Source organism: Haliaeetus leucocephalus, unplaced genomic scaffold (assembly GCF_000737465.1).
Source record: "Haliaeetus leucocephalus isolate CR32 unplaced genomic scaffold, Haliaeetus_leucocephalus-4.0 Scaffold848, whole genome shotgun sequence".
Lineage (NCBI taxonomy): Eukaryota > Metazoa > Chordata > Aves > Accipitriformes > Accipitridae > Haliaeetus > Haliaeetus leucocephalus.
In genome coordinates, this window is record NW_010973284.1 from 10,660,067 (window position 1) to 10,675,167 (window position 15,101).

Consider the following 15,101-nt stretch of genomic DNA (forward strand, 5'->3'; position numbering starts at 1 on the left):
ATAAAATGACAACAGTAGTAAAAAAGGGATTGAAATGTACAAATGATGCGCAGGGCAATTGCTCCCCACCCGCCGACCGACACCCAGCCAGTCCCCCAGCGGCGAAAAAAACCCTGCCCCCCCCCACTTCCCAGTTCCTAAACTAGATGGGACGTCACATGGTATGGAATACACTGTTGGCCAGTTTGGGTCAGGTGCCCTGGCTGGGCATGAGAAGCTGAAAAATCCTTGACTGTAGTCTAAACACTACTGAGCAACAACTGAAAACATCAGTGTTATCAACATTCTTCACATACTGAACTCAAAACATAGCACTGTACCAGCTACTAGGAAGACAGCTAACTACATCCCAGATGAAACCGGGACAATGATCAATAAAGCTCATAATTAAATTGAGGCTACTGCTTTGATCAGTGCTTTTATTGAGTTTCAGTGCCCTGATTTAAGGAGCTTCATAGTCAACTGAGGGATATGTCATCAACTTCTTGAGCAGTCATTATGTTCTGTAACTATAATGCTGCATGTTCTTTGCTATCTGGGGAGTCTGCCTTCTGGCAACTTCTGATAACCTCTTGCTCATGTTATCCAAGGATGAATAATGAACAGAGTCTTACATGTAGAAGGAATACAATTGTACTCAACGGGCAAGAAATCTTGTTTAAGTTTCTGCTGGTTTGCAACATTTTCCTGTGATTGTATCGGTAGAAGGGAGTGAAGCGGGGTCAGATCATGCTAGTGCTTGAAAGGAAAGTCTCTGCCAAAAATGTACAGGCCATTTGCCCCTCTGTGTTGGTACAGGTGCTGCATTTCTCAGTACAGCCTCACCTACAAGTGAGATTTAAAATGTAGGCCTGCCTTCTATTTTTCATTGGGATCATAAAATTGTTGGAGCTGCTGCTATGAGCGTACAGTGTTTAACACAGCTGATCTGCATCGTAGATGGAAAGCTCTATGCTGTAGCACTGTGATAATAGTATGATTGTTAATGTATACTATAAAAAGTGCGTTACCGAGTTCTGCATACCTTTGTCCAAAACCAACCCCCTAAAAACCCAGCCTAGAAATGAATTCAGTGTATATCCTACAGATGGCATGGTACTCTTGCACTGGAAAATGAACTCATCAGATAGAATGAACCCTAATGCGACCATCCCAGCAAATACCACAACCTTCACACGCCTCCATTTGCTCAAAAGTTTGCTGCCCTGAAGGGTTGTATGCCACAGAAATAGTTGAAGATCTCTTCAGAGATGACACTGCCATGCTGGTGTCTAGCTTCTTTATCAATCCCCCCCCCCCCCCCCCCCCGCCCCCAAGCCCCTTTTTCTAAGCTTCCAATAGAGAAAACAGCATAAAGAAAAGAACAAGAATTAAGAAGGGAAAGTGTGTTTTCATTGCTAAAAGTAGTGTGTTGCTAGCTATATGGCAGAAAATGTAAAATTCCTACTACAAAATAGCTAGTCTCAGCCTAGACTTCTCTGTAATTAGGTCTTGCTTTTTATCAGCTATAAATGATTATGCCTATTGAAATGTTACTGCACATGCCAGAAGCAGACAATGCTTGGAGGCATTGAATAATACATTTTACTTTTCTGATGACATACATGGCAACTATGTGTGGATGAGGTAGGCTAGAGCAGGTTTATCCAAAGAAAACAGGGAGATTTCTGTGTCTGATGAAGGTAAAGGGCCTTGCCAAAACAATTTAGAGCCCAAGTTTACTTGGTTTATGTAAAAGGCATCCATGGAGGCTGTTTTTGCCTCCTGCCAACCCAGGACAACGTGGCTACAGCTGTGCTGGAGAGTCTCTTGGTCAAATGCGAAAAAAATTAAAAAAAAAAAAAAAAAGGCAGGGAGCGGGTGGAAGTAGCTATACAACTCAAGGAACAAAAGACCTCCTGCAGGCTGGCTAGAGAGCATCATCTCTGCTTAAGAATAGCTTCTTTCTAATTCAAAGTGGTCCTCCTTTTTTGGGGGAAGACCAGTTTGAAAAAACTTGTCTTTCTGCTCTCTGAAGTTGGACCTTTGCCTAGTGGCTGTGAAGGAGGTCTCTAACCCTTTTATTCAGTACTTGCATCTTCCTATATTTCAAAGCAGAGCCAACGATTCGGCCAGACCTTGAAAGAGCCCATATGCCTCCTCACACTAAACAGTGTTTGCATCCTTGCCACTGGAACAAGACATTAATCTGCATTGTGTTAGGGTGCACGGGCTGTGTGAGGGTGCCTAACACAAGACTAAAATGAGTAATGACCACCTGCTTCAGTTTTCCTTTTTGTGTTTCTGAATAGCAGGTGCACTGTATACACTGTGGCAGAGAGAGCATCCAGAGCAACTTTCCAAAAGTGCTGACCTCCCAAAGAACAGAAGCTGGTGTGAAGGGCCAGAGCAAGAGTCCTGCCAAGTGACAGACTGGGCAAGATCTCTTTTGTCTAACAGTGTTGTCTGGCCTTTAGAAGGAAACTGAGGCATGGGGCCAATTTTTGTTAGCTTCCAGTCCAGCATGGCAGTCAGTGATCTTTACAGAGGAAAATTCTATGGAGAAAGTTTAGGCTTGTCCAGATGGTGGTAGGCAATTACATTTCACTTGTGTGAATTTCTGGTTATGCAGTTTTTGCTCTGTAGCATAAACTTTCCCCTGCAGGTAGAAATGAGCTGCAGGCAAGTGAAGGTTTCCAGCAAAAGGCATTTACTTCACAGATGTGCAGCCTGAGAATACGGGGTTGTTACAACATTTTATTTATTTTCATCATCTTCTGCCCCTGGGCTGCTGTCATATGTTTAATTTTATTTGTCTGATTTTTTTTTTTCCCCTTACCTAAAAGTTAGTGCTTCCGGAGGTTACATTCCAGTGTAGTGTTTGCTAAACATACAGGTGTGTGATTAACGTCCATTCCTCCTGCCACGTACCAAAGGCACTTATGATTTTACTGCTAGGAGCAGAAATTGAATTTATCTCACTTTCACTTTAGAAGCCATCACATTCCCTTTCCTGTGAATTCTTGAAACAAGAAACTGAGTATTTCTGATATTTCGTATAAATAACAAAGAAATGCAGTAGGCTTTTATTAACTACATCTTTTTTCATATAGGGAGATCTGCAGACCAGAGGGCTGCTGGTATTTTATTGTTTTCTAAGAATCTTTCTTGTTGCATCTGTGGGGCTTTTTGTTGTTGCTTTTCTTCTGGTTTATGCATTTTTTGAGTCTATTTCTGGTTGAAAGAATCAATTTTTTGAAAGGGATTTTTCATGAAAATATTGGCAGCTATAGGGTGTCTTTCAGAATGCTTATGAAAACTGCTCAATTAGGGATTCATTCTTATGATGTTGCTGATCATGAATCTTTATATATTTCCATAGAGGAGAGAGAAAGGTCATCTATGTGAGGTAGATCTGGCAGGATAAGAGTTAATACTCAAATATGGGTGGTTTTTTCTTTGAACTTCTCAGCAGGTGAAAAATAGCTACAATCAGGTGGTACTTCAATAAGTAGTAACAACCAACTGCCAGGCTGAAAGATCACAAATTCTTGTACCAGCAGTTCTATTATAGAGAAGCGTACGTCAGCCTGTGTGTGTCTGAAAGCTTGCCAAGCTATTGATAAGAAGAGCTGGGCAATAATCCAGAGGGGGGGAAAAAAAAAAAAAAAGGGCACCATTTGAGAGCTGTACTGCAGAGGCTTTTCTTCCTTTTTATTAATCCTTTATCATGCAGAGACTACATTAGTATTTATATAATATGCATCTACAGCTGCTGATGAAGTTCACCCTAGTTGTGAAGAACATCAATGTATCAGTAACAGTAGTTTTAGATTAAATATTCTTAACAGATCTTATAGAATGAAAAATCAACAATCTTATATAAAGTGTGCTTCTCTGCCATGTGCATTTTAATGGGCTAGATCTTTTAAGCTACTGGGCAGCTTTCAGTTGCAGTATAAAATGAAGTAGCAGACTGGCCAAAGGCATGCCTTGCTCAGAAGTTTAGGTTGCCTTGGTGGTACTGTGACTACATGGTTTGTGAAGATTGCGGCTGTGCTAATGACGTGTTTGTGCCTTGTTGGGAGTAGAGGCTATTTGCGTAGGGAACTCTAGGCCAGAAGTAGACTGCTGAAGGAAATAAAAATTCCGCTTTGAGTAAGAAGGAAAGGAGTGGGAGAAACAATCAGTATAAGATATGGAGAACTCAAAGTGCTGGAAAGCCTGAAATCACTTCAAGGGATAATAATATCTCCAGACAAAAAAAATGCTCCTTCTTATTAGGCTTTGAGTTACGGCAAGAGGGAATAGTGACACAGATTAATTCCTGAAATCTGGCAATGCTTTGCAATTTGAAGGGCTCAGAATCACTGGGACTTTTCAAATGTAGTAACTTCTTATGCTTGATAGCATATGGGAGACCTTCAAAATACTTCAACAGTTACTCCATGAAACTTTGAAGTTCTTCACCTTACATGATTTCATATTGTTACCCATATGTGTGCTATTTTGATGGGAATGCTGTATGTAACAATTTATGCAGTTACCTGAGACTAAATGTCAATAGCGATAATCCTCCTATATGTAAGCAGGGAAGGCTTTTAATACAGACCGCTGCTGCTGCTGCTACATCAGTTGTTAGGATAATACTGTGCTGATTCCTGTTTTTCTTCATTGCTCAGGTCTTACCCCAGTGAGCCTGAGCACTCTCTGCAGATTTTTGGCTTTAACGAAGGAGATGTTTGAATATGTTTTATTTTGCTGTGAAAAATATTATGTCAAGCTGTTATGAACATAGATACACCACCATTTTTATGGGACTGCATTGTGAATCATGGTGAAAACTGCATTATGTAACAAGTTTTCAACAAATGACAACAATAAAAGAGGTACAATGAGCTGTGTTCTTGAGAGCTCTTCAGCTGCCTTAGCTATAAAAAAGGCCAGAGCTCCTACAGAGGAAGCATGCAAGAAGTAATGTGTCTTCTATTCATGCCTTCTCAAACATCATAAGCTATGAACACAGTCCTGATTCAGGGTATGTTCCTAGAAGAAATACTTTCCAGGCCATACAGAAGGTTAAAAGTATCATGTTTCTTTCATTCTATCTCTTCTATTTTTATGTATGCTGCATTTCTTGCCTTGCTTCTCCATCACTGAACTTTATTTCTGCTCTTACTCCTCAGCTTCCTGGCTGCTTATGTTCCAGTTTAGCAAAGGTGTCCTTTTCCAGGGGAAAAAAAAAAAATAAAATTGCTTTAATCTTAATTTTATTGGTTTTTGAACCCAAGCTAGATCTTACTTCTGATATAACCCCTTACCTGCTTTGTTCTCTTCTCCTGAGAGAGAAGCATTGACAGCCATCTCCTGTGGAGCCTTTGAACATATTCAGATAACTTTCACTTCTGGAGGAGAAGAAAGTAAATCTTCAGCTACTGATTTTATGCAAATGTTGTTTGACACGTGTCTATTTCTAAAAGGATCTTTGCTATATAGTCTTGCTCTCTCTTTGAAAACTTATAGGACCCCTGCCTGAGTATCCCTCCAGCAGCCCTTTAAAAGGGAGGTTCAGGACAAAAGAAATAGCTGGAAGGCATATTTATTTCCAATACCAGTGAAATCAGTAAGGTATACTGAACTAGTTGGCTGAAAGAATTTCATTTTATGCTCTGTTGTAACAGAAAGCAGCATTTGAAGAGGATGCTCAAGACTATAAAAGAGAAAATTAAATAAAACTATCTTTTACGTATAGTAGTCTACAAAATGAAACAAATTCAGTAAGTGTAGCCATTATTGTTTTCAATTGGTATTATACTTGAGTAAAAAACCTGAAACCCTGCATCAGTCCTATAATAAAAGTAGTATAATGTGCAGAGATATTAAAAAAGTGATTGAGTTATTCAGTATGCTCATAAAGGTAGGTATTGTGAAACTAATACAATATTACTGCATATTGTGTCATCTAAGAGACTCAAAGCCCTCATGTAAGTCTTTACCTTTGATTTGTCCTTCCAAGCACAGTGTTATCATGTATCCATGAAAATAACAGAAAAAATGAATACTGTAAAAAATCAATTTCTGAAAAAAGGTCTATTTTCAGTTACTGTTTGGGACATGGAATTTCACTGGTTCCAAGGGCTCTTTACTATGGTCTTCCATAATATCATATACAACTTTGGCACTTAATAAATTCAGACAGTTAGTTATAATAGAAACAATAAACCTGAGAAACAACATAGTTCTAGAATAAAAGTTCAGGAGTAGCTTCTGTTGATTTCTTTGTGATCTTAGGGAAGTTGCTTTCAGCCTCAGTATATGCATCTGTGAAATGGGGTTTTACTGTTAATCTCACTAGGATGGGGACTTGTTACTGCTTGTAAAGTGGTTTGATAGTCTTTGCCATATAATACATTCTAAGTGGCAGGGTGTTGCTCTTGGGCTAGAAAGTAGAATAAAGATACTTAGTACATACTTCAGTAAATTTTACAACTTATGAAATTCTTTTCTTATGCTGAAAATATTTCCTTTCTTCCTCCCTGCTAGACAACTGTATACAACACAAAAAATGTTTGTGTCTTATTATTCTATCAGACATTATTGCACTATAAAAAATGGTCTTGTCAATTCATACTTCTTAACAGATTATGAAAGAAAAATGACTCAGCCTTGTTCAGACTGTCAAGTTCTTGCCAAACTGAAGCTAATGAATCACCCTGGCACTGGTAAATAGCCAAAACCAGATGATATAAAGGTTATAAATAGTGTTAGGGACCATGTTGCCAAATATATATATATATCCCCCCATAAAAATACTGTTGTTACTGTTTTATTTCCGTGAAGTTTTTCATGAAATCCTAACTGGCATAGTAGTATGACACTCCTGTTTTTATTTCAATTCTTATTTTAACAACGTAAATACAAATTGAAGCCTTAGAAGTGTGAATCATGCCTACTGCTCATTGATTTTGATATACACACTAGACAGAATGAGCCTGGTGTCTGAGAAATAACTGAAACTGGGATTATATTATTCAGGGGATTGAGTAAAAAGAGTTGAGAAGAAACTGTTCTATTGTGTGCTTTCTGCCCAGTGGGGTCCCAAGTATTGCAGTACATGTACTCTGATCTGAAGTGTGTCCACTTTTATCTCTCTCTCTTTTTTTTTTTTTAATTTATTTTAAAAAACTGTGAATGAGCAGCCTCTTAGACTTAGTGTCATTAACAAATAGTAAACTTCATCAGTCTTGTGCTATAGGATCCTGTATTCACAAGTATGGTAATTTTCTTCTTGCAACTTTCATCTAGGCTAGTCATGTAATATAGTGAATGAAATAAAATGTTACAAAAGCTAATACACCATGCAAGTCATCCAGCTAAGAAACTGTTTAAAGTATGTCTTATTGTTTACTCCTCACTGAATATGTATACAAAAAGGTTTATAACTGAATATACACTTTTTTGTTTAAATGTCAGCAACATCAAAATATCTGCATTAAATTATCTAGAAAAATATAAAGATTGATTGAGATTTATACAGGGGATGTTTCCATGTTAGAGAAACATTTCTTTTGTTAAGAGACTATTTACATTCATGAGAACTGAAAATTAAGAAGGAATAAGATTTGTTTCTGTGCAGACTTTCTAATTAATGTTGGTTTAGCTCTCCCAAATGGTAGGATGTGTAAGTATTTAAAATATTGATGCAGACAAATTTTGAGACACATTACAGTCTGGTATTCATCCCTGTATATAGTTTCATACTTCTCTGTCATATCCTAATGTCATGTAGAATTTCTGAAGTCTCCAATGCTAAACTTTAAGTTTTATCAGGGGAAAAATAACAAAATCCATTTATCTGCAGAAAGGGAGATTTTACAAGGAGCACTTACTGACAAATAGCGCCTGTATTCTTTTTTGTCTTGAGCAGGTAAAGGAGGGAGGAACTTAAGGGGAACAAATTACTTTTAGATGTGCCCTTTAGAATACTCTTGGCCACTGAGCAGACTGCCTTACTTGATGCTTAAGAAGGCTAAAACTCTATGCAGGTGCTTTATTGTTTTTCAGTATTTTTACAGTGAAATTTATAGAGCCACAGAAATTCCAATTTGCAATAGTCTTTCCCTCAGAGAATGCATATTGTTGGATCTCATGCCTTTAACAAAAATTACAGGGGAACTGAATCCCTAACACAAGCTTCCTTTCTACAAGCTGATAAGTAGACATTGTGTTTACATATGGCTAGATTTTTTTCCAAAGCAATTATAACACATGCCTTGATTCCTTTCTGTTGTAAAAATTCCTTTTTCTCATCGCACTGTTCTAGTTTGTGCAGGTTCTTTCTTGCTAAGCAACACACAGAAAAACCTTTGCTGTTTTCTTTCTCAAACAATATTTTCTTACATAAGAAAACAAAAGAAGGCCACACTTTTTTCTTTCTTCCTGTAGTACAGTGTATTTAAAGAGAAGGAAAATAAAAATCAGATGGCATCCTAATGAAGGCCAAGAAATCACACTACAAAATCTGAATTATTCTCGGGGCAAAGGCTGTTTAGAACAGCTCCCTATGAGAAGCACACAAAGCTGACTGCAGTGTTTTCAAGTTCAGAACATATCTGCACAAAATAACGGAAGTAAAAAATGGTATTCAACAAACCAGGAAGATAGAATATGTGGAAGTCAGGTAGTGGCATCATACAGGGCAGTATTGCTGCTTCCTGCTGTGGACGTTTTGATTGAAGCATGCTCACGTAGAAGAATGAGAGTTTAGATTCCCCTTTAAATATCTGCAATATTTTACTTCTGATTTGCAATAAATTATATGACTAATCCACTGTCCTTCTCATTGCTTTATGATTATCACTTGCACTGCACATCTTGGCTGCTCTTAACACTTACAAGGCCCTGATATATAGCTAAACATTTCTGACTCCATCTGGTACAAATAGAAGTGACACAGAAGTGCTCCCCAGCCAGTTTATTGCAATTTAATGTAAATCTGTTATAATGCAGCTGATGAAAAGTGCAGTGGCTTCCATGAATTCTGAAAGCTGTGATTGGGTTGCGGCTGCTGCGCTGCCCTCTGAAGATTTGCTGGGTTTAATTTTACATTACACAGCCATTAGCTGACTAAGATTCCTCACTGAATCGCATTGCCACAATACTTCTTTTCTTCATCATCCTTTTCCCTTTCTCCTCACAGTGACCTCATTCACCCAAGTTTTCCACCTCAGCCTTTTGTTGCTTTTATCTTATAAAGTGCAGCCTCCTAATACATCAAAACAGATAGATCCATGCAATTGGCCCCTGTAATGTACTATTTTGTTAACTCTCGTGTGTGGGAATACAGTAATATCCCTTCAAATTTGCTATGTGCTCTTCATGATTCTCACTGTTTTCTGTGTCCAGAAACTGAATCAAAGCATGGCAGCAGTGCCTACAGGCCTCGTGCATGGGCACGTAGGCCTTGTGTGCTCGTGTTCAGTAAAACTGTCTCTGCGTCTTTCCCAGTATGTTTGCTGTGTAAATATTGTGGTTTCTTCTGCTCAACGTTTTGAATTTTAGTTTCTGCAGACTGTCAGATGAACCTCCAGGCAAAGAACAGGTTCATCTTACACGGTTGCAATCAGAGCTTGCCTTTCACCCCTCCATCGCCATTGCAACACATGTGATCTTATTGCCATCATGTACAAAAGTGGTCTTAAATGTGCACTCAGCTGGTTGCTGTTAGTTGGTTGTATTTGTACACAGGAATTGGGGTGATCGGATTCTGTCATCCAGCACTAAGTGTTACTATATGCTTATGTAGTCCCTTAGGCAAATCATTCCCCCCCCCCCCATTTGCTGTACATATTACTGTTTAGAGGGACAGAATTACATTCAGTAGGGTGATTAAACTGTGGCAAATTTGGTAAAGCTAGAATGTAATTAAAGTACAGTAAAAACACCTGTAAATGATCTTTGTTCCATTCCCCTCAGGAAAAATCTAAAAATAACCTTTACGATGGAGTATCATACCTAGAATCCTTACATATGCCAACTAACATGTTTTGTCCTGAAGTAATTTGTCTAGAAGTAATTGACTGCCGTATTTAAAAAATAGCTGAAAATGAGGGGAACATCATATTTCTTATAAGTTTTTCTCCTGCAGACTATGGAGTTACCCAGGGAGAAAGCTGATATCTTTCTGTGGTTACATTCACCAGTCCAACCAACTGAATAGGTTAGAGGTGGAAAGCAAAGGCTAATTAGATACAGGCTTCAGATCTGTTACATTATTAACAATAGAGGTCATCTTGTCCTAGATAATAATGCCTCACTTTCTAAATCTGTGAACCTGGAATAAGGCAGAATGTTGGCTTCACTGACTATTTATTCTAAAATATTTAAGGTTAGAGTATGAGTTCTGTTGCATGGGAATGATTTAAAATTAATGCACAATAAATACAATCTGTAGTGATCATCTTCTTCACAATAAAATTTGTGTGGTATGGCTGCAGATGGCATTTTCACTTTGTGTGTTTGTTGTGTGTCCAGAGAACTGATGATTTTGAATGGAGGCTTTGGTGTGGTTGTTTACATAAAATCTTCATTCCAAATACAAATAAAATTTAAAACTGATAAATGTGGTTTTGAAACTTAAAAAAAGCTGATTTTTTTTTTTGAGCAAAACTGATTCATTTCCAACCAGTTCTAAAAGAAACTCTCAAAACCTCTGAAATGCAAATTTATTGAAACAAAGTGGTCCAGTCACCTGTCTTCTTGTGCTCCTGCAGCAAGGTGTCTACCAAAAAAATAATTTCACATAAAGCTTTCTAAAATGTTTTTCCTTCATCCTACAATAGAATATATGTATTTTTTATTAAAACCAGTTCTTAGTTTTAATAATTGATTTTAATCTTTTCATTACAGAGAAAGTCCATTGTTGCTGTGAGTTTCGTTGCAGCATTCCTCTGTCTGATCATTGTTCGTCTCACAAATGAAGTAACTTTCCCTTTGATCCTAAACTGCTTTGGACAAACCAGCGTCAAATGGATACCTTTTTCTAATGGCCAAAGGCAGCCTCTGAGAACTCATTATGGATATATAAATGTGAAAACACAAGAGGTAAGATCTGGTATCAAGAGCACAGAAAAGTGGACCAGTAGACCGCTCTTTCTCTGATCCCACATAACTGCTTTTCTACCAACCTGCCCAGTGTAAAAACTAAAGCAAGCAATGTTTCTGAGCAAAGTGTCTTTTTAAAGTGTGCTACCATTTGAATGACAATTTAATTTTTCTGATTAATTTAAAGCCATCAGTCCCTTTAACTCAAAAGGAAATTTTCTTGTGTGTGTTTGTAATAAAGTCCTAAAAATGTTTAATTTTGCCTGGGGTACCCAAGGAAGTAGCTCATTTGTGTTTGTATGTGCATGGAAGAGGAAGAGTGAATGATTTGTGAAATGAACATATGTGAGTGTAGAAAATTTATAAAGCTATAGGTTTACTTGATTTTTCTGAAACTATTACATTAACACTTGGTAGGTATTTTAAAGCCAGGTGTGTACTTCCAGTCTGTATTGTAGAATGTTTTGGCCTGTATCTGCTTTGTGAAATACTTGCCGTGCGATGAAAATACTTGTGTGACAAAGTTAGATTTTACAGGGACTCCTGCTTTAAACTGTCTTAGTTGGCAAATTATCTAATGACATTGTTGGTTTTTGGTGGTAGTGGTGCTTCCCCAGATTCTTCTCTCTCTCTCTCTCTGTGCTATTTATGAGAGACACAAACTTGCAAAATAAGCTAATATAAAAAAATAAATTCTTTCTAAAAGTTGTTTCTGATCAGTTATAGCACTGTCAGTCATGAGAAATGTTATCAGGCTTCCACTTACAGCTACTTACTTTTCTTTATAACATTGCAATTCTTGTATTCACGAATGAAATTCATTCACATAACAGCTTTTATAGAGAATGAAAATACTTACCACTTCATGATACTCAGTCCTATAAGTGTATTGGACAAGTTAGTTATTATTTTACCTTGGGAGTGTTAAATATGAAAAACGGAATGAGAGAGGGTTATAGTTTTTAGGAGGCAGCTTCTTTTAAACTTCTGTATCTTTTAATTGTTGTCCATGTAAGAGGTAGTGCTGAGTATATTGGAGGCTAAAGTATGTTATCTATACAGAGCAGCAAAAGGACAAGCACCTGGAAGGAAATCTGTTTGAGTTAGGGTGTGAATCCTAGTCCCAGTGAAATGAATGGGAGCCGCTCTTGAGTTCAAAAGGGCTAAGGCTCTATCCAGCATATCTTAAATACAAAAGGACCAGGAACCCACTAAAAATGAGAGGGCAGTGTGTTCTGCGTGTCCCTGGGTTATTGCCACAGCGGCAGGCATGGAATCTGAATGAGGTAGAGCTGCCATGGTCACTTGATCACTATCAGTCTGAACTGATAACTGGAGAGGAGAGGAGCATGCTAATCCATTTTTATTCACCATTGCCTTCATCAGAGGTTAGATGTAGCTTGTGGGAACCTTAATTCATTCTTAAATTTGCTAACACGCTTGGAAGTTCTAACAGTAAATGGAAATGAATGTCCTGAAAGTTGGTGACCAGTATAGATTAGTAAGACATTTGTCTCAATTTAGCTTAGGTCATGAAGGACTCCTTAAACTTAGTAACTTTAATTGTTTTCCCCCTTGTATTTGCAGATTACATTAATATTTGCTAATTAAAATGATAAGGAAGAAACTGAACATGCCTTGCTAATTGTGAATGGACTATCTTCTGACTTAATTATTCCCTGTGCAAGGGAAGTTTTATTGTATTGCCCATGTGAAAAGCTTTTACACAGCTTGTGTTCCTCACACTCGTAGGTTTCTCAGACTACAATTTTTATAACACAGATTGCTTTATAAAATAAATGTTTGTATACTATTTGTATTAAAATGGCCAGCAGTTCTCAATTGTTCATAGAGATTAAAACTACAGATCTCTCACTTCTACTCAAGTGCCAAATATATTGAATTTCTGCTCATTTCATAGAATTAAGATCTTATTTTCAAGTTTTTTATGCTGCTATGGTATGTAAGATAAGCAGAAGGCCCAGACTGTGAGTGCAGCTAATGCCCTAAACAGTTGTGGCCAAGGTTTTTGCAAAATGGGACACATGCCATCTCATTAATGGGCAAGGACTGAAAGGTGAGGCAACTATACCATAATGAATTATCAGAAAATTATGTGATGGAAGGGAAGATAGGAGAGAAGGCTTTTAAAGACATGAATTTTGACTTTCTCTTTTATTGAGAGAATTTTTGCACAGCTGTTGAATGTGTTCATATTCTTCTAGAGTGTCCTTTGAAGCCTGTCACCCCACTGGGTCCTACGTGTCTCCTGCTGTCTGATAGCACTCCTTCCTGTTCCTCAGCCACTTCCAACATCCTTGCCCATCTTTTCTTCACATTTGTTCTGTGTTCTCCTTTACCTGTTCCTCTCAGGCTCCACTCTGAGGCCTGGGTGCATGCAGCATGCCAGGGGTCTCTAATCCTAGTTTCTCAGAGTACTTAAATAGTACATAGACAAGGTCAATAAAACAGAGTAATTAGAGTAATTTACCACCAACCCAGTCAGTCTTCTGATGTGACAGGGAAGCTAGAAAATCTAGATGAACTACTATTCTACCTCTCCTGTCCCTTCCTTGCATACTTACTTTCTGAGGAAAAAGGAAAAAAAAACCCAAGACTTTAATCCACAGGGAAAAAAGTTGAAGTTAGGAGGAGCTGATTTCTTTTGGGGTAAGGCTGAGTGGGGTGAGACTTGAAAATGTTATGAGATGATGGAAAATCAATCACATGGTGGTTAAGACTGTAGTGATCAATGATTTGAATTAAAGATGATCAGGAAATATGGTGATATGAACATCTGTGTTTATCTCAAATAAAAAACAGTGATGCATATATTATTAGCTATGATCAGAATAATGCTGTAAAGACATATTTCAACGGTGTTGTGTATTTGACTTGACAGGATAGTACTATGGAATTTTTATTATTAAAAAGTCTGAAAAAATTTTAAGATTGCTATAACTAGATTGTATGGGGGTATTTAATATAAAATGCAGAGAGACACATAACTTAATCCCTAATTAAGGCCATACATAATACAGGATTGTTGCTATGGTTTCCTTGATTTGTAGCTATAGCAACAGCTTTGGAAAAAACTGACTTTATGTACAGAAAACATACTATATTTGAAATATAAATAGATGTGAAGTGTTGTACTATACTGGCCCATTATGTCTAGCCATATTTTAGTTTGACTTTTGAGATATTTCTGAAATGATTCTTTGCCTAGAAAATTTGTGTACAGTGCCTACCCTCCCTCCCCTCCAGAGAAGACGATCCCTTAGTAATCCTCCACAATGTGATCTCTTTTCCCTTTTCAATGTCCACATCTAAGGGGACTCCCTGAGATTTGCAAGAGACTATGGCTGCCTGTTTTGCAATATTGCTCTCTTGCTCAAGTACATGAATTTTGACCTTTCAGCGAAAAGGAGGTGTATGGGCAAGATGACCTTTCTGTCCCTTATTTTCTCCATTTTGTACCTATGGATTTTTAGTGATAGGTCCCATGAAATCCATCTTTACGAAATGTCACGCCTGTCACATGTTAGTTACTTTTATCCTATTCCTGGTATTTTTTCATAGAAAATATTACTTTGGTACAATCCCATGGTGGTTACCTAATTGAAACCTATTGTCATTTGAGTAAACTTCACCCTAAACCCCAAGGTGATGTAATGATTCTTCTTGTGTTTCAGAAATGGGCAAACAGATAAAAAGAAGCAGGTATAGAAAATATAACCTTCCTGCTTCTTTCGTACTACTCCTACTCTACAAAGAGTTCTGGCAAAATTAATGAACATCATGTATTTAAATTGCAGCATTATGACATCAATTTAAAACCCATTAGCAGTTTGAAACTTTATGCTAGGCAAGTCTAATAGTGTTCTTGGATATTTGATTGTGCTTCCTGAAAGGTGAATATTGAATAGATTTTTACTGTACTGTCAGTATTAAACTAATATAGCATTTTCTTACATACGTAAAATCTGAAATATAGCTGCAATAACACTTGAAACATA

At 37.5% G+C, this 15,101-nt stretch overlaps 1 protein-coding gene across 1 annotated transcript in view; it reads left to right on the top strand.

The window, feature by feature from the left end:
- The window catches only part of ST6GALNAC3 (ST6 (alpha-N-acetyl-neuraminyl-2,3-beta-galactosyl-1,3)-N-acetylgalactosaminide alpha-2,6-sialyltransferase 3), a 257,225-nt gene that overhangs the window by 129,431 nt on the left and 112,693 nt on the right, over positions 1–15,101 (top strand). The window contains exon 3 of the mRNA XM_010582732.1: positions 10,888–11,082. Within this exon, the coding sequence (XP_010581034.1) occupies positions 10,888–11,082 (195 nt within the window). The remainder of the gene's footprint in view (positions 1–10,887; positions 11,083–15,101) is intronic.